Genomic DNA, 24,861 nt, shown 5'->3' on the forward strand with positions numbered 1-24,861 from the left:
CTCGTTCACGCATGCTTGGCTCACATCCTGTGGCTGTTTTTGTGTCATAATTCCACACAACAAATGCTTCCAAATAACAGAAGATACAACTGGACCTAAACAAACCTTTAATGACTGACCCTGTTAATGCTAGAGTGACGTCGTAGCTAATGTGTGACTTTGTGTATATAGGGGTGAAGCCGTACGCTTGCTCCATGTGTGACATGAGGTTCTTCCAACGTTACCATCTGGCAAGACACAGCCTCACTCATACTGGTATGCGTCTACTTATACTAGCTTCTCCGGAAGATGTTTGTAGAACTGCCTCCACTCCTCAACTCGTTAAACAACAGACAGTAACGATATCATAGTATCTCAGTTGACTTTCAAATTTTTATTACGCTTGAAATGGGAGAAAGAATGAAGATGTATCCAGACATGTTCCGACAGCCAAATATAAAATAATTGTAGCATTACTTGTACACGTAAATGTATGAAACGTCAGCTTTTCCCCCGCTGAATGCTCTACTTTGTTCCGCGCAATTACTTCTTTGTCCCTAAAAACAATACTTAGACACATTTTAATGTGGTGGACATGATTTGGGCATATAATTGCACACAGCAAAACAGTTGCTGAGAGGATATGTGGATGTATAAGAAGAGCTACCGTGAGGGAAGAGTTGATGGTTCTGATTTGTTGTGTTTCTAGCTCATACTGACATACTTTTTGTGTGTAGGGGTGAAGCCATACGCTTGCTCCATTTGTGACATGAGATTTTTCCAACGCTACCACTTGGCAAGACACAGTCTCACTCACACGGGTATGACGTTGCTCTTCCTTGATCCAGTTAAACCTTCATATTGGCCCAGTAGTCATTAACTCTTCCTTATTTCTAGAATGATCTTAGACATATAGCATAGTAGTGCTTGTTAAAAATGTTTAAAGTTAGAAATCTTTCAACTCGTATTGTGAAAGACTATAAAACAATAGGTCAGTGCGTGAAGTGTCGTGCCACTGCCTTTGGCATGTCTGGATACATAATAACTGGGTGTGTCCCATTGAGATCATTGTGGTGTTTCGTTTTACTTTTTGCAAAAAATTTTGCTCTGTGTGTACAGGGGTGAAGCCATATGCTTGCTCCATGTGTGACATGAGATTTTTCCAGAGATACCACCTGGCGAGACACACTCTCACACATACGGGTACATGTTTATTCTCAACCCCTCTCACCTTACCACACAATGGAGTGTTCCAGTGTATAGGCCTCACCCTACCTGTCAGAGCACTGAGTCACAAACGCCTTTCCACTGCACGATACCTACACGGCTCAACTCTCTATTGACACTATTTCCACAGTCAAAACCAGGTACTATTTTCTGTTCATCATCAGCCAAGGTTCCAAGCATGACGTGACGAGACCATATTGGGTAAACTGCTGCAGATTTGTCGTTGTTGGGTTTTTGTGACATTTGGATACCGGGCGAGAAATCACGAAAATCAACACACATGCTAATGTTAGCATACCCTGTTGCTGTGCTTTAGCTCTGAACGCTGCAGTGTTATACTCTACAGTGTCCACTTTGCTGCAGCAGTCTGTTTTCTTGCTGCCCTCCAGCCTCCTCTCGAATAAAGTCTCCATTATTGTTTGTTAGAACAAGTAGTTATGACTGATGCATTCAATGATGCCAGTATTTTTTTTTTTAAAGTGGAAAACCGACCGATCCAAACAAGCCGAGGCGAGCCGTGTAGGTGCTACACAGGGGAAACGCAGCTCAAGGCGAATAAGGGCCTTTTGATTATGTCGAAATCTTTCATTATTTATTTTTTTCACTTAATTTCATTGTATCGGCATGAATGTGTGACTAGGGACTTGTTAGTCATGATAGTATAAAGAGTATGTATTGGCCCCAAAACTGACTTGTACATATAAAACTACATTTCTGTTTATAGCTGACAGGAGCACTTTAATAAAGTTTGGTACTGTATGCATTCAGGGGTGAAGCCGTACGCTTGCTCCATGTGTGACATGAGGTTCTTCCAACGTTACCATTTGGCAAGACACAGCCTCACTCATACCGGTATGCTGCATTTGTTCCCCTTTTACTTTTAAACCTTTAAAATATAACCGACCGATGACATCTAACATATTTTTTAAGTCCCATTTCCCACAATAACGTCGTTATGTAATTGGTGGAAAATTTCCACTACAACTGTAGGCTTTGTTGGAAAACTGTCCACTGAAAAAATGTCCCTCTTTTTTATTTAAAACTGTAATGTTACCATAACATGTGTATCACTGACACCATCAATAAGCGGGCACATTACACAAATGAAATTTAATGGCAGACATCAATAGTCTTAACTACCAATAAGACAAGTTCAATTTCTCCAGATTGATTCAATATTTGGCTGCTTGACCATTGAAATGGTTCATTTGCAGCAACTTCTGCTCAGAAACCGTTGACACCTGACTGCATTGAGAGTGAACATTATTAAAGTAGCTCCTACGATTATATCTTGAGCTTTGCTTATTTGTAATTATAAAACTTAGATTATGATGTCTGCCAGTTCTTTCTGGCGTAATGTCTCGCCCACGATAAATTTCATAGCATGCTGTTACAAACCATCCAATTAGCATGTCCACGTCTTTTACATGTTGTGTTTTTTAGTTGTGAAATACATCTAACCTTCTTGTGTTCCATTCAGGAGTGAAGCCATATGCGTGTACCATGTGTGACATGAGGTTTATTCAGCGTTACCAACTGGAAAGACACAGTCTCACTCACACAGGTATGTCCTTTTTATTTGAATGTGACATGGCTCACACCACCATGGCCATATGCCTTAAAATTTATTTACTGCCATTGACGGCTATATGTCCATGTTAAGAAATTCTGTTACTACACCTGTCACAATGTAGCCAAACGATTGTTTGTGGATAGTCAACTGTGTACTTCACAAGCACTTGTATAGTCTGATGGTAATGAAAGTTCCCCACCTACTTTGCCTCTGACAAAGTAAAAATGATTGTATGTATGTATGTTTTTAGTTGTTGTTTTTGTTGTATTGTGGCATCATACATAGAAGAAGCTCACCCTATAAATGAAGATAATGTTTGATACATAGACCTTTATTTTTAGCCATAGACATTCTTGTCACATCAGATAATTATTTCACCATCTTACTTGGCAGTAAATCAGTGTGAGGGATTATACAAATGATTAATTTTGGTTAGTTGTTGGGCAAAAAAAAAATTGTAATCAGTATGCACAACACTCCACACAGGTCAATTATTGTGTCATTTCTCATTCATTTTACTAACATTGGCTATGGTCACTTTTGTCTTTAAATTTATTTTCACAGAAGCATAAATTGACAGTCTTAATCGTATTGTATCATATTTCAAAATGTTTTCCAAAGTATCTGTCATCATACCCTTACATTTTGTCAGATTTTAAATTGCAGATGTTACGTTCTTATATATTGTGAATAGTTTGCCAACTGCCTAAAATTGTCTAACCTGCGATCAGCGTTGAAAAATAAATCTGTCGAAATTAGGCAATCTCTCATTGGCTATTGTGCTTGGTGTACTGTGTCCATTTAGGACCTCAATTATTTCTTTGGATATTCAGGTGTCAAGGTTTGCAGATTGGTTTCTTTTCCTCTCAGGATGATTTTTTATTGTCCATCAACATTTTGAAATTCGAACACTGACTGTGGAATTAGCAATCATAGTCATAGAGAAAAGTCATGTTCAATTGGAATGGCAGACCTACTTCCTCACCTGGTGGAATCTCTGCAGCAAACTAAGCGCTGATGAGTACAACCAAACTTTACTAAAGAATTAGTAAAGTTTAGTGGCGATCATTTTTGGCAGTTGAATAATTTCTTTTCCACGCTAAAGCTGGTACTTTGTGTGCATAGGGGTGAAGCCGTACGCTTGCACCATGTGTGACAAGAGGTTTTTTCAGCGCTACCACCTGGCGAGACACAGCCTCACTCATATGGGTATGCGCCTGCCAATCTTAAGACAGTCACACCATTGGGATGCTGCAACATCTGTTAAATGTCTGTGTTCTGACACATTGTTGATGGGGCAGATGTAGTGCATTAGCACCAATGATATGGGCTCGTGTAATGTAAGTGGATCAGAAAATAGTATATTTTTACACAACCACCTATTTAGTTCATACTTTGCCCATGTAACTCATGTTAGGGTATGACATTGGTTATTAACCACAGACATCAATTTATCCCAGATTAGTTGACTTAAATCCATCAAGATTTCTTGTTTCTTTGTGGCAGAGACACAAATTAATGCTGTTGATGCTCTGCATTTAGGTGTGAAACCTTATGCTTGCACCATGTGTGACATGAAGTTTTGTCAGCGTTACCACCTGGCGAGACACAGCCTCACTCATACTGGTATGGGTCCGTACATCGTGCCCAGTACATTCTGTGTGCACCTTCCCATTTGTCACTCCACTTTAGGAACTCACTCATTTCTCACGCATCGTATCTGATACTGAGGATTTAAGGAATTCTTCTTCTTGTCTTTCTGTCGGCTGGTTCCTGTGATGTTTGAATGCTATTTTTGTAGTAGAGAATACATTTATTCCTATAGTTGTGAATACATTTACTATCCTTACTGTCAAAAATGTATCAATTGCAGGTCAGATTAGCAGATTAGCTACAATGTACTGCACTCTGTATTTATAGATAGGTACTGCATATAAGAGACAAATCAATACGGCTAGTGGCTGGTATTAGTAATATAGTAGTAGTAATATTTTCATTCGCTATATTTTCTCTGGTGTCTTTTTATCAACCGTAATTGGAATTATGCATATGCTGTATTTGGAAGACTACTGTTAAGTAATGTTGCAATTAAACATCGGCAGTTTTCAAACTTCACAAACATGGGCACAGAATGACTCTCTGAAGAGGTAAAGGCAGTGGCCATGTTGTTTGACAAAAGCAATACTTCAAGCTTGTGAACAGTGACAGCCTCTGAAGAGAGTTTGTGTTCAATTTTATCGGAATCCGACTTCCGAAAGGTAAAATCTTTTTACACAATTTGCGATAGCTTTAGAGACACCGATTGCTTGTCAAGCATGTCAAGTATTTGTAACTTTTCGGAGGCAGCAAAATCCCACTGACCGGTTCATAATGAATGTGACAGACATTTTTTTTAAACAGTTTCTGTTGGTTTGTTTGTGATGTTTATTAGTTTTCCATATAATTAGATAGATAGAGCTCAAAATTTAAAGCCACATCTACTAAATCCCCGATGGCAGGAAAAACAGGCAGAAATGTCAAAGGATGAGATATTGTCATTGCATTAATTGGGAAATGTGTGGTTAATAACCAATAGCTTAGGTATGTTTACATAGTCAAAACTGCAAAGTGAAGCAAAGTATTATAACGTTGCTACTGTGCATTTAGGTGTGAAACCTTATGCTTGTACCATATGCGACAAGAGGTTTTTTCAGCGCTACCACCTGGCGAGACACAGCCTCACTCATATGGGTATGCGCCCACCTTATCCATGACACTTAGTCACACTTGACTTACATGACATCACACAAAGCATCTGTGCTGGATGCCTAATTTCTATCACGTCTGTAAATACATCTTAAGCATACAGCTGTGGGTCATTGCTTCCACCATTTTGTATAGAGATTGGTCATGAATAAAAAAACAAGCATTCAATTTTTCAAAACGATAGCTCTAATTACTGAAAATGTTGGTTTACAACCCATCAATTTTAAATTGAGAAGTACATTGCATCACTGTTGGATTGTGAACACCAAAAACCAAAGTGTGAAAGTAATACCTGTAATACTCTGCGTTTAGGTGTGAAACCTTTTGCTTGCACCATGTGCGACATGAGGTTTCTTCAGCGCTACCACCTGGCCAGACACAGCCTCACTCATACTGGTATGCGTCTATACACCTGCCCCTCAATCTTGTTGAACCCTTATTGCCCATCAAGCTTTAGCGCACACAGCCTCATTTGAAATACTTGTTTTTCTTAAAGGCAAAATGTGTAAAAAATGTAACAGTCGTGTTAACCTTTGCAGTTAAATGCAATCATCCTCAAGAAAATGGAGCTGGTGTCTTAGGATATTGTAGTGTGTTTTCACAATGCAACAGTTACAGTGGGACTATTACTGCAGAGATGCCAACTCTCCTAATTTCCCAGAATATCCGGGATGATGGAAATCAGCCCAACTCTTAACGTTACGGACACGAGTAGATCCTTCAAATTCCAAAATAATGCATCCTCCATTTTCTCTGTGTTTTCTCACCACACAGTGTGCTCACACAATTGTGAATTTAGGCCGCCCTTGCACAGGACCAGACACATTAATTATTCTATGACATGTCTATGTTGCGAGCTCACGCATGCATGAGATGATGGGATTGCACATGAATTCACAATTAGACTTGATTACTAGTAGACATCCACAATGTTGGCAGTTGTGCCAATTTCTGCCTCTTAGGCATTCTGGGAAGTCGGTAAGATTGGCATCTCTGTTTCTGGCAGATATTTGCATGAAATAGAGTTGAGAAACGTGCCATATTTTTCTGTTGCTGTTGATGCAAACTGCAGTACTGCAAAACCGCTAAAATACACCGCAAAGAGGCTGAATGAAATAGGTTTTTGCATGAATTGGCGACTGTGTGGTTAATAACCAATAGCTTCGGGATGTACTGGCAAAGAATGAAAATGGAGCGTAAGTCATGTAACATTACCACTTTGCATTTAGGTGTGAAACCTTATGCTTGCACCATGTGTGACAAGAGGTTTTTTCAACGTTATCACCTGGCAAGACACAGCCTCACTCATATGGGTATGCACCCGCCCACCTAAACAGTGACACTGACCAAACTACAACATAGATGATGCTAATTAGACACAACGCTTAGTTTATGAGGGTAATTGGTCGTGTGTCAATAAGTGTTTTCTGTATCACGTTTGAATCGCAAACACTAAATAAAGAGTGTGACATCATCAGCTCATGTTGTGTTAGCTGTGGATTTGAAAATTGGGCAAACACAACTTGAACTTGTTATTCATTGGATTGATTTCTAGCCAAGTGAGAAGTGGTTAACAACCCATCAATGACAGTTTTATTAATCGATGGATGACTGAGTCGAATGACAAGTTTTGAAAATTAATATATTAATGCTCTGCGTTTAGGTGTGAAACCTTTTGCTTGCACCATGTGCGACATGAGGTTTGTTCAACGCTACCACCTGGCGAGACACAGCCTCACTCATACGGGTATGGGTCCGTACACCTACCCCTCTCATCTTTCCAGTCACTCAGTGTGTTTGACGCAATACTTACCAGAAATATTTACCCATTTAGACCGGTCTCTTCAATTTTAACTAAAACGTTAGCGAAATGTCCGCAACGCTGTTATCACATGCATTCATTGAAGCTAATGGCACGTCAAGCCAACATGTTTTTATCGTCACACATGGAAATCTCCTAACATACAACTTTAGATCTCAGCTAGAGAGCGTTTTAGAAGTGGATTTGTTTAATCCTCCATCTTGTTTTCCCGCTGGGACTGTTTCACAAGCTGACACAGTGGGAAGCAATTACACCAGCGATGAGTGCATTAGATTGTCTTAGCATTGTTCTTTTCTTCAATTTTTAACACAAATAGAAACAATACATTTGTTTTGGACCCTCTCTGAACTAAATGGTGTAGCCCATTACATTTCTCATCATTTCAGTTACAAACTTTTATTTTTGCAGTTTAGTACATATTTAGTACACTCCATATTTAAAAATGGAGTGATTCTTTTGGCCTGAATTGACCCTTTATAGCACATTCATTGAAATACTATAGTGGTGCCTTGAGATACGAGTGACCCGACTTACGAGATTCTTGAGACAGGAGCCGCCGATCGGCCGATTACTTTGCTTGGACTTGCAAGTGCAAACTTGAAACAAGCGCTCAATGATGGCAGATGACTCAAATTACTTCGCAAAAAGCAGCAGTTTGTCAGATAACAGTAAGTATTCAAAAAAAACGGCTTCAATTGTTTATTGCCACTCTCAGCTAAAGGTTACTGTTGAACGAAACATAAAACAAAGACAATTAGACCTTTATATAAAACAACTACATAGCCTTCGCTAGCTTAATGCTAAGATACAATTAGAAGGACCATAGGTACATGGGCTAACAACAAGCATCTATGTGTCGGTGTTGCTACCCTTTAAGCAACGGATATCTGACCACAAACTGTGCAGCAACACATGTAGACAGCTAATGACATTACTCACAGGCATATATTCTTTATTCTCTGCAAAGATTAACTAATATTACTAGACTTTACGCTGATCTGATCTGTGTTATTGGTATCGGGCGATAATTAGCATTTTATGCTGATCGGCTTTCATGTCATAATTCCCCAATCCGATCAATGACGTCATCGATCGGCTCCGCACAAGACATTTAGCTCCACGTCGCTGTTGCGTATGAATCCAAAAGCTAGTTTATTTTTAGCCTTGTCACATGTCATGTGGCGCAGTACTGTAACTATCTGACGGCCAATAAAGTTTTTTTCTATCTTGTCGGTTAAAATCACGTCATCGGTGTGGGACTATTTTGCGGTGTCCCAGACAAACAACACGTAAGTTATTTGCAGTCTGTGCACAACTGAAGTACATTGTGGGGAACATCATCTAAATGCTTCAACACAAATTTGATCGGGCACCTGAAGAATGTACACAAGGAGGAGTATGCCACGTTCAAGCAACGGAGCGTGAAAAAATAAATAAAAGGAAAAGCCAAACTGACGCAAACTCTGGACAACACCCGTCCATATAGCCGGGACAGTGAGAAAGTTAGAGTAAGCGTGTCATTAACAGTATTTATTGAAGTAATTTAATTGCAACAAAGTAATTTAATTACAGTAAGTTAGCACCCATTTTTTCTGTCATGTTGTAATGTTGATCTGACCTAAACTTATGTTAGTGACCAATCCTTGAATGCCCCCTAGAGGTCATTAGACCTAGTGAGGATAAACGATACAGAAAATGGATGGCTGGATGGATACAGTACTCAGTATACAGTACACAAGTATATACAATAAATGAACAAGTCATAAAGTACACAAGTATATACAATAAATGAACAAGTCATTTAATGGACACGTTGCTCCATCTTGTGATCGGGGATCGGTTATCGTTTTTTTTAACTTGCTGATCGGTGATCGGCCCCAAAAATCCTGATCGCGTAAAGCCTAAATATTACTGCTGTACTGAGATTCCGAGAGAGCTGCTGAGCCTCCAATACAGTGTATCCGTATGACTATCTACTACTGCCCCCAGGTGGCCAAGGTGCAGACACGACAATGAGCAGCACAATGTGCATTGAAGGAGACAAAAATTATTATTTTTTTAATTCAATTTAATTATGTTATTACTATATGTTATTATAAAAATGTGCATTGAAGAAGACAAAAATTATTATTATTTTTTTTTCAATTTAATTATGTTATTACTATATGTTATTATAAAATATTAAAGTGTGAGATTTTTATCAAAAAATTCATTGCAGTTTTTTTTGGGGGGGGCTGCTGGAACGGATTAATGGCATGTCCATTCATTTCAGTGGGGAAAGACAATTTGAGATACAAGTGTATTGATTTATGAGTGGGGTTAGGGAACAAATTAAACTTATATCTCAAGGCACCAATGTACAATTATAAAAAAAATGTTAGCTTTTTTTTTAAATTCATCATCATAATGTGTATAGTAATGATATACCTGTACAATACACTCTTCTTTGATTATATTAGCCTTCACTGATTGACGAGGAGAAATCACAGGGCTCTACTACCTTATAGTGAGGCATCATTTTGACCTCAGTTGACCAAATATGGCCCCTTGCCCTCAAAGGACTTCATAACCGATCAAATTTGTATTAATTCATGACGCTTATCTGGGACTTTGGGAGAACAAAAGTTAGGTTTGTTAAGAACATATAGAACGGTCATTGTTTATCTGACGCAGTGCGCTTGACATATTTTGTGTTCCAGCTGTATTCCCATAGTTGCATGTGTGAACATTTCCGCATTGTGTGTGTGTGGCAGAGGTGATGTTGCACGTACTTGACCTTGTGTGGTGTGTGGCGGGAAGGGGAAGGCCTAATCCGCTGCTCTGTGTGTGTGTAGGGGTGAAGCCGTATGCTTGTTCCATGTGTGACATGAGGTTTATTCAGCGTAACCACCTGGAGAGACACAGCCTCACTCACACGGGTATGCGTTCCGTTGCCGCGTCCCCTCCCACCACTGCCGCTCGCACCCCCCGACGCGCAACCTCCACTTTGATGGGATGTTGAACCAGCATCACACGCAGCGCAGATGTTGTTGCGTACATCTGGGCCATGATAACCACTCTGACCTACACATAATGAGTTGATGACCAGGCCTTTTTCTAATCATAACACTCAAAAGTTACAGATAAGGCTTTTTTCCTACTTATTATTGCTGCAATGATAGTCTTCAAAGTTTGACACACTTTAGTGGTGTAAGAAGACAAAAATATTGACGCATTGACTCTGTTGTGTGTGCTTTTTGCTAGGGGAGAAGCCTTTTGCTTGTGACATGTGTGATATGAGGTTTATCCAGCGCTACCACCTGGAGAGACACAAGCGTGTGCACAGCGGCGAGAAGCCTTACCAGTGTGAGCGCTGCCAGCAGGTAGGCACAACATTTATGCTTACTTTATTCGTCAGTAATTATTAGAAAGTAAAGCTTTTTTTTTTTACATTAGGTTTAAGTACTTAATTTTTTCTGTGTAGTTTTTGTGGTTTAGTTGTTTTTTTGTTTTGCTTTATTTTACTAACTTCCAAGATTAAGCGTTCCCACGGGTGCTTGAAACAGTGTTAAATACTTTCATGTTACATTCTCACAGCCCATTAATTTAGGGATGAACATGACAACTGCATGTACAAAAATGACTATCTTTCATAGATTTCGTCTTTTTTTTATCCCACTAGTTTGTCTTCTTTTTAAGAAACAAAGGAGGCAGACCAAAGCAACCGTCACAGTTTTAACAATCTGAATTATTATGCAATATAAACACCTATGGGGCTTTTTATGTGAGAGCCTGTTTAAATGCTGCTGGAAGTTGTGTTAATACTGCAAGCATGCCTGTCAAAATGTTATTTTCCAAATGCTGCAAAAAAAGGGCAAGTCTGACTTTGGATGCACATTGAATATTTCACTCTGTGGAAAACTTGAATTAACAAAAGTCCACTTTGTTTTCCGATAGAACTTTTCAAGGACAGACCGTTTGCTGCGGCACCGTCGGCTGTGCCAGGGCCGTGGCGTAGCAAAAGTGGAGAACCAACCGTGTTGTGAACCCCGCCAATATGCCCAGGAAGCTCCACCCGCTCCCCCGACCTGGAGCCCCATGCACCCCCCTCCAGGTCGGCTGGCCGTCTGACATTCCACGTTCGCCCCGTCTATGTGGCCGCCAGACACAGGACCGATGGACGGGCGTGGCGCTCGCTCTGTGCTGAATGGCTCTAGCACAGACTGACGATGCAGCTCCAGTCTTGGATTACTAATAACTGCGGGACATTTGTTCGTTTGGTTTTAACTGTTTCTTTTCTCGCCTCCATATTTTTTTAACGACAAGACTTTTCTGTGATGAAGAGTGTTCCTGTTTTGTACTTACTCTGTTTGCGGGAAAAAAAACAGGTTTTTATTGTTCCAATGCATCTACATTTGTTGGTACTCTGTAATGACGGCATTTTTTTTAAATTGACAAACAGGGATATAGTTGCGAGGAAAAGCATTTCATTGTCTCTTAAGCTTTGTCACTTAGGTCCAAATATGGCTCGCATCAACCAGATCTTGCCGGCTGTGGCAGCTGTTTCAATTTCTGTCACCATGGTAACGGTAGCTTGACCGGGACTCTTATTGTGAAGCCATCTGGTTGACCAGCATTCTTTGCCTCTAACAACATTAGAGGGACACTGTCTGTAAATATTGCTAATACATTCACAGTTGGACTTAAGTAGATTATTTTTTTGTTTTTGGTTTAATTTTGGCCAAGGATTACCTTCAGATTTTTTGAGCCAATGGGTGTTAATGTTAACCAGGACTTCCATGGAGTAGGTGATCAGTGGGCGATCCTGTTTTGGCCACGTGTTGATTCTCCGCTGTTTTGTTGCTTGTACACATCTCTCACATTGAGATTTCTCTCTGTCTGAGAATCCTTTTTTTTCCAATTTTATTTAGCCTTTTCCTCAATGCTTTATTATTATGTTTCAGATGTATTTACGAAAACAAGGCCGCTTTTATGTCACAGTGGATGGACATTTTTCCACTAAACTCGTGGTTACAGAATGTTGGTGACCCCAGTGGCATAGAAAATGTCTTCTTATGTCATTGTCACTGATGGGAAGTCACATGATGTCTCATACTGAAGGAAGCCCAGTCTGGTGAAACCAACACTCTGCTGCACACTAACCATTGCCTTTTTATGCAGTTATTATATGCTTGGTGTGTTTTAACAGGTGTTATGTCATATCATTGGGTGTAGCCTTAACAAAGTGCAGATACACAAATAACCATTGTAATGCTGAACATTATTGTAACAAGCATTTTTGTTGCACGGGCGAAAGCAGAGAGGCTCTATCACGGCCGCTATACTCCCTGCTGATTTATTTCTCAAACTTGACCCTCCTTGAGTTGTGTGCGCATTCTCAGTGTTGAGATGAGAAAGAGCTGTGTGTACATAAGACGGTCATTTTGACTGAATGTAAGATAGGTGCAATCCCAGAGTGTATTAGTTCCTTTGCGATTGCCAGAGGGAACGTTCGTGCTTTATGTTGAATACAAATGAACAGTGTTGATTTCTCTTTGCGGTGTTCACAGCCGATGGACTGACGGAGGGTCAGGTTTGAGGAATTCGTCGACACTCTTCCAGCTGTGCACAAAGCATGGTGCTGGTGCATAGTGACATTTGTTAAAAGGGCAATACAGTACTTGTGAGTTTAGTTTCTACTAGGACCATGCAAAAGATCCCTGATGTCTCAATCGCTTGTTTTTAACATTGAGGTTTTAACTTTTCACTTGGATCAAATGTGGGTCTGTGTTTTATTTCAAGTAAATTTTTATTCTAAAATTGTAAACACTGGAGTGACGGGAAAATAGGCAAATTGAGAGATGGATATTTGTGTTTCCTTCAAAGTGTACTCTGTTTTAGACAAAGCCTCTTTCTCCTCAGAGAAGATGAACAGAACCATTTGGATCAGTACAGTTGACAGTCCACTATGATTGCTCTTAAGACGGTCAACAAAGGAAAAGATTCCTTCTAATGCAAAGTCCCTGGTATTTGTAGTAAATTATATTGATCATCATGGTATTAGGAGAGAAACGGCATAACGGTAGCTATCACAGATTAGTTGTTTTCTTTATTAGTCTTGCATGCAGAGTTATGGTTCTCAGTTGAAATAATAGAATCTTATTATTTTGTGTAGAAAAATGAGTGCATACAAGTAACTTCCTCAAACTGTTACAATAATTATTGTAAAATGGGCTAACTAATATGTACCCTTGTGATCCAATTAGTTTCAACCGTATTGAAATCGGAGGAGAGGCTTCTTACTATTATGCTGAAATAAAAACATTTGTTAAGGACATCTGTCTCACTACTTCAGTTGTTCACATCTGATTGACTTTACCATTTCAACTATTGTGAATCTGTAACAGATTTTTTCCTTACAAAGGTAATTATGTAATCATTGTGTAACAAGTATAGTATTTTTTTTAATCTTAAATTTACTGTTGATTATTTTCATTCCATGTTTGTCCAGTTAATTATTCAGTAAGAGTTCAGTGTTCCACATTTTCCAGGACAATTTACAAATCAATGCAGACATTTGACCTAATCCTTCCACAATTCATAACCAATTAAAACCATCCCAACTTTAAACTGTTCATTGTATTTAGGACATAGACAGAACTAAATTCTTTACAATAAAATTCCCAAATTAAAAAGTATTTGACATATTTACCAACTCCTTTAACATTTCTCAACAGATTCAAACCATTCTGACTTCAAACCTTTCAGCTCTACTATTCCCAGCTCTATACCTAAATGAACAGAAGCATTTTACAAATGTACCAATCTTTAAAATCATTTGGAGTCTCACAATAAACATTTCTTCAATTTTACTGAATTCCACAGCATTTCATTCCAGCGTCAGCTCTTCTGCATTCACACAGTCCCCCCCCCCCCCCCCCCCAAGAAACTACACATTCTAATTTTAAAAATAATTTATGAGTATTTCTGCTAATCCCAGCAAAGATGTAGTTCACGTTCCAAGCCTGGAGATGGCGGTAATGCCCCTGAGTGTTGATTGACGTCCTCAGTAAAACAAGAAGACGCCTCACAGGAAGGAAACAACTCAAACGATGTAACAATGTCAATACGGAAGTTGTTAGGTATCACATGCATGAAGATTGAAAAACAATCATGTTAAATGGCAGCGCGATGGCGGGGGGTAATGGAGACGAGCGGGAATCGGAGGAGCGAGTATGGAAGTGGACCCCGGATCAGCAGAACACTGCGTCGAGCCCTTCATGCAGGTTGCTGAAGCTCGAGCTGGAGCTCAACGCGCACCTCCGTGGGCTCAGCTTCGGAGAGCCCGTCCGCTATGTGTACAACCCACTGGAGTACGCGTGGGAGACGCACAGCTGCTACGTGGAAAAGTACTGCCAGACGGGCCAGAGCTTCTTGTTTTTAGGCATGAATCCTGGACCGTTCGGCATGGCCCAGACGGGGGTGAGCTAAGCAAGCGTTGAATTACAAAGAGGACATTCAGTCAGTGCTAAATATGACGTCAGCAGTAACTCTTGGGCAATACACAACATATATTATAATGATGTTTTTTTCCCATTCCCTCTCAGTAAGCCATCCATCTATCCTCGTTAGGGTCGCTGGCGCCTATCCCAGTTTACTCCGGGGGAAAGGCAGACTGCACCCTAAAATGGTCGCCAGCCAGCCGCAGGGCACATACAGAGACAGACAACCATTCACACCGTCACCGAGTGGGAACTCAACCCACGCTGCCTGCACCAAAGTCAGACGAACGTACCACTACACCATCAGTGACGCCAAAACATACTTCATTGAAATAATATATGTTGAAGTATGACGCAGAACAATCTCAATAAATCTGTAGAGTCTTGTATTTTCAAGATTCAATTCATATTATGAGAACAAAGTTGTATATTTTTTACCCAAAAAAGTTTGATTTTGACAAGGGAATCACCTTGTTGCCAATGTTAGGATGAGCATTGGAGAGGTTTTCATCAAGGTTGAAAATATAATAAAATACACAGTAAGAACAAAATTTGATATTTTTGAGAGAAAAGTTGGATATTTTCCAGGAAAAAAGTTGTCTATTTTAATATTACAAGATTAAAGTTGTGTATTTCTGAGGAAAACACAATTTTATGAGAGGAAGTGAATAATTACATCAGAGGAGCAGTTTGTTGTTAGTGTAAGGATGGGCAATGTAGAGGTTGCAAAAATAATAAAATGCTTGGTATTTTGGCACATCAACATCAGATTATTGTCAGTATCAGGACTTTGAATGAATTGTTGATATAAAGTATTGGTTTCTAATTTTATTATCGCTATGAAGAGAAAGCACATTTGCCTCACAGTGCTCAGGTTTTGGGTTCAAATCCGGCCTCCCTATGTGGAGTTGGCATTTTTCCCCCGTGCCTGTGTGGCTGTACTCCGGTTTCCTCCCCCATTCCAGAAAACATGCATGGTAGGTTAGTTGAAGACCCTAAATTGTTCGTAGGTGTGAGTGCAGATGGTTGTTTGGCTATATGTGTCCTGCGATTGGCTGGAGACCAGTTTTATTTCTTTCTGCAAATGATTGTCAGTTTCAGTCATGCATCCAACTAATAGTGTATTTGTCAGAAGTTGAGTGACACAAATTGACTGGGAATAAATTCAATTGTTGAAATACCCATCTCATCTCTCACAGGTTCCCTTTGGCGAAGTGAACTCAGTAGTTGATTGGCTGAAGATCACGGGGGAGGTCGGTCGCCCTGACGACGAGCATCCAAAGCGTCGCATAAGCGGCCTGGCCTGCACTCAGAGCGAAGTGAGTGGCGCCCGCTTCTGGGGCTTCTTCAGAAAGTTGTGTGGCGAACCGGCGGCATTCTTCCGCCACTGTTTCGTGCACAACCTTTGCCCTCTCATTTTCATGAGCAGCAGCGGGAAGAACCTAACCCCACCTGAGCTCAACGCCCGTGAGCGTGAGGAGCTCCTCCGCCTGTGTGACATTGCCCTGTGCCAAGCCGTGGAGGCCCTGGGTGTCTCCATGGTGATCGGTGTGGGCAGGGTGGCGGAGCAGCGGGCACGTCGCGCTCTTTCCGCAGCTGGTATGGACGTGCGAGTGGAGGGCATTATGCATCCTTCGCCCAGGAACCCTCTGGCCAATAAGGGCTGGGAGAGTGTGGCTAAAGCGAAGCTAGCACAACTGGGCGTCCTCCCGTTGCTTAGTAACAACACATGGCAAGAATCCTCCCACACTCAGGAAAGTTCATAACAGGAAAATCCATCCATCTGTTTTCTGTGGTCCTTGTCCCTATTAGGGTTACAGGTGAGCTGGAGCCTATCCCAGCTAATTTTGGGTAAGAGGCGAGGTACACCCTGGACGTGTCGCCGGCACGTGGAGACAAACAACCATTCACGCTCACAGTCACACTTAAGGACAGTTCTAAATCGTAAATTAACCTAACGTGCGGGTTTTTGGAATGTAGGAGGAAGCCGGAGTACCAAGAGCTCAGAAGTGTGTAATTCAATGTACTTGTACCTTTCACATCTGTCTGTATTGATTTAGGACAAACTGTTCTGTTGTTTATTACTTTTTTTTTTTTTTACTCATGTACACCAAGTAGACACTACAGTATGGTCAGGTTGGAGGTTTTTGTTACAGGCAAAACTATGTTATTTATTTTATTTGGTCCATTTACATTGTATTGTTCTACAATGATTTGTTTTGCATCTTAGAATTACCACTTCTGTATAGTTAAATGTCTTCTTGTATTTGTTACAAATGTAATGGTTATTTATATCCATTCACTTCATGATTGATCACATCTTTTTCTTGACTGTTTTCTAATCCCATGTCATTACAATTCCATGTATTATTTATCTTTATTACAAAATAGAAAACCAAATTTGTATAACTTCAATTAGCTTTAGATCAAGAATTAGAACTGTTAAAAAAAACTATACATTTAATTAATGGCAGATTTGAATTTCTCCTTGGGCATCAAGAAAGGATAATTTTCCCTTTCTTATATATTAAATTCTAATTGACAATTTTAACAACGTTACTGTACTTTGTGGATAATTGTGAAACAAACAAACAAAAAAATAAAATAAAGATTAGAGGTGTATAAGTGACTTGTAATCCTGTCATTAGGACGTGAAGAGTGTCTGTCATGATTAAGTCAACTACTCTTCCTGGTAAGCTTCAGCCACTGCCAAGAAATGAAAGAAGCGAGTAAACAACTCACAGCAGAGGATTATGTGTCCAGAAACAGGACTCTGTTGCTTTTACTGTTGTGAACTGCTTTTCCCATGATCCTCTGGCGTGACGATCCTTCAACGGTACCTGGCAACATTTAGTCAGTGTGCTGATGGGAGCACAGCTGCGAACGTCTTTTTTAAAAACGACTTTTTCAGGTAAAACTTTTTTTTTTTTTTTTTCTAAATGAAATTATGATTCTGGATAAAACAACATTCTTTGGCTAACAACTCAGCTATCAGCTAGCCAAACAACATTTAAAACGTAGCAGTATTATACTGTACGTGTTTTGTTGTATTTACTTTTGGTAAATAAAAAGTAAAATGTGTTATTTATCTACAGTCATGGAAGAATTGTTGTGTTTCTTCAGTTATTCATTTTTAATTCCCGGTACAACTAAAGGTGCATTTGTTTGGACAATATAATGATGACAACAAAATTAGCTCATAATTATGAGTATAGTTTTCTTGATAATAACCAAAGTCACTGGGAATAAAATTAATCTTAAGAATGTCAACTAGGACTGCATTTGTGTCGTGTTTATTGTATTATGCAGGTAATATACCTTTAATAATACCAGACATTAAAATGAACAAGAAATTGAAGCAACAAGGGTGGTCTAATAATGTTATTTTTTTTCCATGACTGATGTTTCTATGTTTGTCTGTGCGCAGTATAGTGACAGTGTGAGCATGTTGTTTTTAAACACGTTGGGGAGGCCATGTTGCATTGCCCAACAGTGCTTCTCTCTCAAATGTCTCCTCTGCTCAGCTGTCCTGCTCCTGTCGCCGGATCAGTGTGTGCCTTCCTCCTTGTCACCGTCATGGAGAAACAATATCCCCAGTCTGCGGTGGTCTTTCGAAATGTGGGTCAGCGCTACTTCCCCCAAACCCGAGTAGAGTGTCACTACAGCGTGACTTCGGCTCATCAGTGGAGCAGCAGTGACTGGATTGGCATCTTTAAGGTGTTGTTATAGTGACAAGCACATGGAGATCTGATTAACCCCAAATTAATTTCAGATATTCTAGTAGGCTTTTCCTGTCCTTTTTTATTTCTTTGAGAAGCCTGAAGATTTTGTGCTAACCCTGACTGCCATTTGGAAGTGTTCTAATGTCCTCAGTTCCAGCTGAAGAAAAATAGCCTCAAAGCATCATCAATATGATGTATACGGTCAAGTGCAATGAGAAATGCACAGATACGGTACATACATTGGAGAAACCAAGCAACCAGTGAGCAGACGCATGGCACAACACAGACGGGCAAACGCCTCAGGTCAAGACTCAGCTGTCTACCTGCACCTCCAAGAGAAACAACACTCTTTTGAGGACAAAAATGTGCTTATTCTGGATAGGGAAGATCTTTTGAAAGAGGAGTAAGAGTGGCCATCTACGTGAAGGTAGAAAAACCATCCCTTAACAGAGGAGGGGGCTTACGACACCAACTATCTGCCACTTACAATGCTGTCCTTTCGTCCATCCCAAAGAAAGTCAATGATTCTGCCTCCGACAAATAACACAAAATCACAGCCTCCTTGGCCGTTAGGAAGCTGCACTACCACTTTACAACTGAATGTAATATTAATGAGGGAGTTTCTAATGACTCTTGTGGACGGACATTGGCCTCTCTGCCAGGCATTCTAACGATTGTTCTTTTTTGCATTCCAAAAGAATGATACAGTCTGTGTTTAGGGTGTGTCTCCCACTTGGCGCATAAATAGTTGAGTTTCTCCATATCAACTCAGGCTAGTTCTAACTCGGATGAGAGGCGAAACGTCTTCTAAGACAACCAGAACTGTCCAGTTGTGATTGATTCAATGCCTGGAGAATGGTGGAAAACGTTTTGAAATGATTTATCTTTTTCATTTTTTTTTAATACCAGAAAACCCTGACATTTGAACAGGCTGTGTAGACTTTTTATATCCACTGATTGTGTTTGTCATATGATTGCGCAGGTGTGCCTTATGTTGGTGGTTACATTTGGAATGTCTTGTTCCTCCTTAGGTGGGCTGGTCATCCCTTAGCGAGTACCACACATACTCATGGTCGCTTGTCCCTGAAGGCTACACTGAAGGAAGCGATGTTGACTGCTGTGCACTTTTTCACGGTAAACATCAAATAGTGCAAACTGTAACTGTGTGGTTTTGTAAAGGTGAAACAATCACTGATGGAGTAGTGGTTCACTTGCCTGACTTGCAGTCTGTGTTCAGTTCCATTCAGTGATGTTTGAATGTGACTGTGAATGATTGTCCTTCTCTGGGGGGGATGTTTTTGTGCGCCTATTAACAACTTTTCCCGTGAAAATGTATAGGAGACGCCTGTTGATGCCCCCAAAACCCAGTTTGGATGCCCCCAAGAGGTTGCCTCTGTCACTACTAACTTAGTTGTTGCTGCAATGTTATACCGGTAATGACCACAAGTAACTCAGATATCACTCAGAAGGGCACAGACTTAGTACAACCTGTTCACAAATGTGAACTTTGTTTTTGTTTGTGCTTACTTGTCCACCTGTTTGCAACTTTTTGGTTCATGGGCACTGCGATTATGATTCTGTTGTGTTGATTACTTGCCATTGCACGTGAAAAGTGTACTGTACCAACACTCACATTTTCCTGGTTGGTGGTAGTATCAGAGGTGGGGTGGCAGCTGTAGGAAAGCAAACAGTGGAAAGCCAGGACAGGAAGGTGAAGTTTAACACCCAAGACTTGATTCTCCAGCGATTTTGTGTTTAAAACAAAGTTTCGCGGGGTTCTGTGTGAAAGGCACAGGTGAATAAATGCGGACACCACTGTTGCACCTCTGAAGCCCTAATTTTGAAATAAATTCCATGTGAAACAGAGTCATGAAAAACTTTTATTCAGATCCTCACCAAAATGCAATGGGTTCTTCCGTGGTTCATGCCCCGCCCTTCTACAAAGTTTTGCCATAATCTAACTAACTTTATTTGTCCATTTATTTACTACTGTGAAAATAACAAAGCTAGTGGTGGTGTCTTAAAGAAGGCATTTTTTTCCTACAATTTAATACAGTTCCCAGGCATCCCAATAACATGTCTGGGGCGTGCTTTTGTCCAAATACCTCGAGGATCAAGAAGTATAAAACATTTTACACACCGCTTTCTTGTCTTGTTGAAATTATCCCACAAGTGAGCAACCGTATGTATACCCTGCCCCAAATACTGCCAGGTCAATGGCGAATCCCACTTTCATCACCATGAAGACAGGTGGATGGAACCCGGTTCTTCGCTACAAGAGTGACCTCTACTTGCGGGAGCACAGCCAAAAGTGTTGGGAAAACAACCAATTTACCATAAAGACAATAAAAACGTTTTAAAAGGAGGCAGCACTTCATACACTAAAATATTTGTATGTGGCGTGTGGACCCCCCCACCAAATAAAAATCGTAATATGCCCCCTTTAAATTAAGACTTTAGCACAGTATTGTAAATGAAAGCGTACGTCACATACATTAATAGAGGAAATGTTGTTGCTTTTGTCAGCCTCCTACCTGCCTCGCCCCAGCACAGTGGAGTACCACTTTGTCTACGTGCACAAGATGGGGAAAGTTTGCGGCCAAAGCCGACCGTTCACCTTCTGCGCCCCCAAACCTCTGGATGAGCTGGAGACCTTGAGAGAGGAACGAGATGAGGAAGATGGAGACGACGAGGAGGAGGAGCTGCTCCTGGTGGTCCCCAGAGCTCAGCTGCTCCAGGTGGGACAAGGGAAAACTGCCCACCGTCCACTTTTCTGCAACACTTGAATTTGCTGTAATTGATTTGCTGTGCACAGAGTGAGCTAGAGGAGTGCTTGAGGGAGAAGGCAGAGTTGCAGCAGGCTGTGCTGGAGGCCAAACAGGAAATAGAGGAGGAGAGGAGGAGCAGCACAAAAGCAAAGGAGGAGTGGGAGACCGAAAGGGACACGATGAAGGAGGAGATTCACCAGCTCTGTCAAAACCTAACACACAAATGTGACGCCTTGAAGAAGGTGGAAGGAAAACACAAGGTAAACACAAGGTATAATACAGATCATATATTTGTTCGATTATTGATACTCGTGTGTTGCGCTGCAGGATGTGGAAAGCTGTCAGGAAAATCTCAACTCCGAACTGAGTCAACTCATGGCTGAAAAAGTGCACAGTCAGCAACAAATCAAAGACTTGGAGGATGAAGTCAAGGTGCTGACTGAAAGAGAGAAGGAGAGAAACGTGGAGTTGGAAAGGCAAGTCTTTAAAACAGGAAATACCAGTAGATAGGTATATATAGAGGAGTTATTTATCGATATACAGTGTAGATATATTTCAAATCCAAATTACAAGTTTCCCCTTGGGAGTGATGCCCCTGAAGTCTTTTCTCGCGCATTGGAGGAAGCAAACACTGCAGGATCTTTTTGTAGATAAGCGTCTGGTGATCGTGTGGCCCACTTTGAAGATGAAAACTTGTAGTTGCTAGTTTGGCTATGAAATAGATCTTTTGTGACACCAGTTCTTGAGCTTTTTTGACACACCTCGTACAGTAAAGCACTCCCTATTTGCGGTTCGCTATTCACAAATTAACATATTCATGTTTTTTATTTGTGATGTGTGTGCTATTTCTGTGATGCCAAAGTTGGTGCCAGATCCCTTGCTAAATAGGAAAGTAGTCTCACCCAACTTCACCTGTTATTTAGATACTTAAAAAACAAAACAAAAATATTAAGCAACACAAAAACAATATTAACTGTAGGTACTTAGGCTTCTGGGTGTTTCAAGGCACTTTGGGAACCTGCTAGTTACTAGTAGTTACTTTACTACAGTATTAAATTTTTTTTTTTTTTTACACTGTTCCCCCTCCCGCAGGCTGAAGGAGATACTGATGAAATTATCCAGTCAGATCAAACATGATGAAGAAAAGAGAAAGTTGCTACAAGTCTGTGAAGTCTTCCAACCCAGAACATTAAGTCAGACGCCATTTTGTTGTCATACCATGGAAGTTCAACCTCCTCGTCCTCCTTCCCCACAGGTGGAACACGAGGCCACGCAGACGGAGGTCCGTGGGCTGCAGAGTCGCCTGGATTCGAGCGAGCGCTTGGCCGAGGGACTTCGCGGGGAGCTGAGGGAGCTGGGCATCCGTCAGGGCCACGCCCACGCCGAGCTGCACCAAAGCCGCCTGCAGGTGGCCCAGTTGGGCCTGCAGCTCTCTGAGGAGAAGCTTCTTCTCAGAGAAGAGCGTGCCAACTGGGCCCTGGAGAGAGAAGCTTTCAGGAGTGCGGCGCAGGTGAGGGCATGAAGATGCTCCAACAACAAATATAAGTTTAATTCTCTCAGAATGAGGACAAAAGAAATGAAGTGAGATTGCATGTGTGCGTGCGTAGGCTGACCAACAGAAAGTGGAGGACCTGAGGAGTGAGGTGCAAAGGAAGGAAGAGCAACTGCAAGCAGAGTTTTGGAGCGAGAGCGACAGTAATAGAGTAAGTCCATGTGTTTTTGTCTAACACACACACACACACACACACACACACACACGGCTGCCCATTGGCACGACTCAACTTTGTTTACAGGGGAGCTGTGCGACTTCTTTTAGAGTCAACATTTGTGTTTCATGTGACATGATCATTCTCTGAGAATGTGTGTTTGTGACAGTGTCATCACTCGCTGCATGGTGTGTGCTACAGATTAAAGCTAACCCCTTTCATTCTTTACATGTGCTGGCTCAATTAGATGCAGGCGGATCAGCACAGTGACAAGAAACAACTGATGGTGCCAGCACTTGTGGACCCAGTTTTCAGGTGACCCCTCCACCACGCAAACAACACGCACGCACAAACACGCACTTTTAATTCAACGTTTTTCTTCTGCAGTGAATTGATGGGCTCCATCATGTGGTGATACAAAGAACTGCAAGTTTGTAGGTTGAGACTGAGCTCTTAGTGTGTGTGTGTGTGTGTGTGTGTGTGTGTGTGTTTGGAGTATTGTTTCCCAACCACCGGCACGGTGGACACTGGTTCGCACATCTGTCTCACAGTTCTGGGGACCGGGGTTCAAATCCCGGCCCCGCCTGTGTGGAGTTTGCATGTTCTCCCCGTGCCTGGGTGGGTTTTCTCTGGGCACTCCGCTTTCCTCCCACATCCCAAAAAACATGCGAGGATGGTTGATTGGAAACTCTAAATTGCCCGTAGGTGTGAATGTGAGTGCAAATGGTTGTTTGTTTCTATGTGCCCTGCGACTGGCTGGCGACCGGTTCAGGGTGTACCCCACCTCCTGCCCGAAGAGAGCTGGGCTAGGCTCCAGCAGCCCGTGAGCCTAGTGAGGATAAGCGGTAAAGAAAATGGATGGATGGATGGACACAGATTTTAAGTTACAAAAATCTCACGACAAACCACTCCAAAAAAAAGTCCCAAAAATATTTATACTGAAATAACGATAATTGATAATTGTTGGTGATTGCCCTTAATGCCACCTGTGAATATGTTGACAAGCAGATAAACACTTAAACAAGATAGGCACCAATCCAGACTTATTTTCCAGGTTTATTGATGAATCAAAGGTAAAACCAAAAATAAAGTACGATTCCAGCCATAACTATTATATTCATACAGATCTTATATCAACCTAAAAAAATAGCGGGGCTAACAGGCACAGTATTCTACACAGAAATACAGAAACCAGCTTCCAATGAGCACACAATGACAACCTTGCCAATAAACATCAGCACATGAAGGAAAAAGCATAAATATATTAATAATGCCTACCGACGACATAACTGAAAACAAGCTGTATAGTAGAGTGGCTGATATTGCAAGCCTTCTGAACAATCAACAACTATACTGGATATGTGTTGCAGTTATCTATAATTCAGTTTTACCGAGCCATTTGAGATATCCGTAACTCCATTCTTCCTATCTACAATTAGCATTTCAGATATCTGCAATGACATTTGGCCTCGGACGAATGGCATCACTTCTGCCATTTATGTGTATGGGGTTTCTCATTATAGATATTGACAATTCAACTACAGATATCCGCGACGTGGATTAATGATATCTGGCATGGAATTACAGATATCTCTCACTCAAGTTTTGAGATAACTACAGTTTGATTCTGACTAGTCATAATTCCAGTTCAAGATATACCGAATTCACCTCAATTCATGATTCTTTTAGAAATCTTACAGCAGGTTTCAACTAAGCAGAATGATGTTGTAGATATCTGTAACTGGAATTATGACTTGTCGAAATGGCTTTGTAGATACCTCAAACTGGAGTTCCAGATATCTGCAAGTGGATCTCTGATTGTAGATATCTGGAATGAG

The 24,861-nt window shown here is 40.9% G+C and overlaps 3 protein-coding genes across 40 annotated transcripts in view; all 3 read left to right on the forward strand.

Annotated features, from left to right (window-relative positions):
• The window catches only part of znf740a (zinc finger protein 740a), a 32,343-nt gene extending 18,683 nt beyond the window's left edge, over window positions 1–13,660 (forward strand). For 4 of the 38 annotated variants that reach the window (XM_061783866.1, XM_061783869.1, XM_061783867.1 and 1 more), the window contains 14 exons: window positions 172–255; window positions 717–800; window positions 1,099–1,182; window positions 1,975–2,058; window positions 2,687–2,770; window positions 3,905–3,988; window positions 4,322–4,405; window positions 5,426–5,509; window positions 5,837–5,920; window positions 6,754–6,837; window positions 7,188–7,271; window positions 10,181–10,264; window positions 10,590–10,708; window positions 11,283–13,660. In XM_061783866.1, the coding sequence (XP_061639850.1) occupies window positions 172–255; window positions 717–800; window positions 1,099–1,182; window positions 1,975–2,058; window positions 2,687–2,770; window positions 3,905–3,988; window positions 4,322–4,405; window positions 5,426–5,509; window positions 5,837–5,920; window positions 6,754–6,837; window positions 7,188–7,271; window positions 10,181–10,264; window positions 10,590–10,708; window positions 11,283–11,456 (1,301 nt within the window). In that variant the 3' untranslated portion in view covers window positions 11,457–13,660. The remainder of the gene's footprint in view (window positions 1–171; window positions 256–716; window positions 801–1,098; window positions 1,183–1,974; window positions 2,059–2,686; window positions 2,771–3,904; window positions 3,989–4,321; window positions 4,406–5,425; window positions 5,510–5,836; window positions 5,921–6,753; window positions 6,838–7,187; window positions 7,272–10,180; window positions 10,265–10,589; window positions 10,709–11,282) is intronic. The other 34 variants (XM_061783872.1, XM_061783886.1, XM_061783885.1 and 31 more) reach the window with 30 other exon arrangements.
• A 689-nt stretch (window positions 13,661–14,349) lies between these two features.
• On the forward strand, window positions 14,350–18,185 carry smug1 (single-strand-selective monofunctional uracil-DNA glycosylase 1). The gene is made up of 2 exons (XM_061783936.1): window positions 14,350–14,807; window positions 16,027–18,185. Exons 1-2 carry the CDS (start codon window positions 14,499–14,501, stop codon window positions 16,591–16,593), a joined length of 876 nt encoding a protein of 291 aa, XP_061639920.1. The 5' UTR covers window positions 14,350–14,498; the 3' UTR covers window positions 16,594–18,185.
• Window positions 17,599–24,527, forward strand: calcoco1b (calcium binding and coiled-coil domain 1b). Its single transcript, XM_061783935.1, has 11 exons — window positions 17,599–17,738; window positions 18,352–18,544; window positions 19,581–19,683; window positions 21,076–21,287; window positions 21,365–21,577; window positions 21,645–21,793; window positions 22,410–22,479; window positions 22,573–22,827; window positions 22,925–23,020; window positions 23,271–23,338; window positions 23,411–24,527. Exons 2-11 carry the CDS (start codon window positions 18,404–18,406, stop codon window positions 23,436–23,438), a joined length of 1,335 nt encoding a protein of 444 aa, XP_061639919.1. The 5' UTR covers window positions 17,599–17,738; window positions 18,352–18,403; the 3' UTR covers window positions 23,439–24,527.
• Window positions 24,528–24,861: the final 334 nt, after the last annotated feature.

Source organism: Phyllopteryx taeniolatus, chromosome 9, assembly GCF_024500385.1.
Source record: "Phyllopteryx taeniolatus isolate TA_2022b chromosome 9, UOR_Ptae_1.2, whole genome shotgun sequence".
Taxonomy (NCBI): Eukaryota; Metazoa; Chordata; class Actinopteri; order Syngnathiformes; family Syngnathidae; genus Phyllopteryx; species Phyllopteryx taeniolatus.

What these genes read in the sequence shown, in the direction of transcription:
- smug1 (XM_061783936.1), top strand. Translation starts at nt 14,499, where the DNA reads ATGTTAAATGGCAGCGCGATGGCGGGGGGTAATGGAGACGAGCGGGAA. An exon ending in TCGGCATGGCCCAGACGGGG is followed by an intron (nt 14,808 to 16,026) that starts GTGAGCTAAGCA and finishes CATCTCTCACAG; the next exon opens with GTTCCCTTTGGCGAAGTGAA.
- calcoco1b (XM_061783935.1), top strand. Translation starts at nt 18,404, where the DNA reads ATGGAGAAACAATATCCCCAGTCTGCGGTGGTCTTTCGAAATGTGGGT. An exon ending in AGGTGGAAGGAAAACACAAG is followed by an intron (nt 21,578 to 21,644) that starts GTAAACACAAGG and finishes GTTGCGCTGCAG; the next exon opens with GATGTGGAAAGCTGTCAGGA. An exon ending in AGAAACGTGGAGTTGGAAAG is followed by an intron (nt 21,794 to 22,409) that starts GCAAGTCTTTAA and finishes CCCCTCCCGCAG; the next exon opens with GCTGAAGGAGATACTGATGA.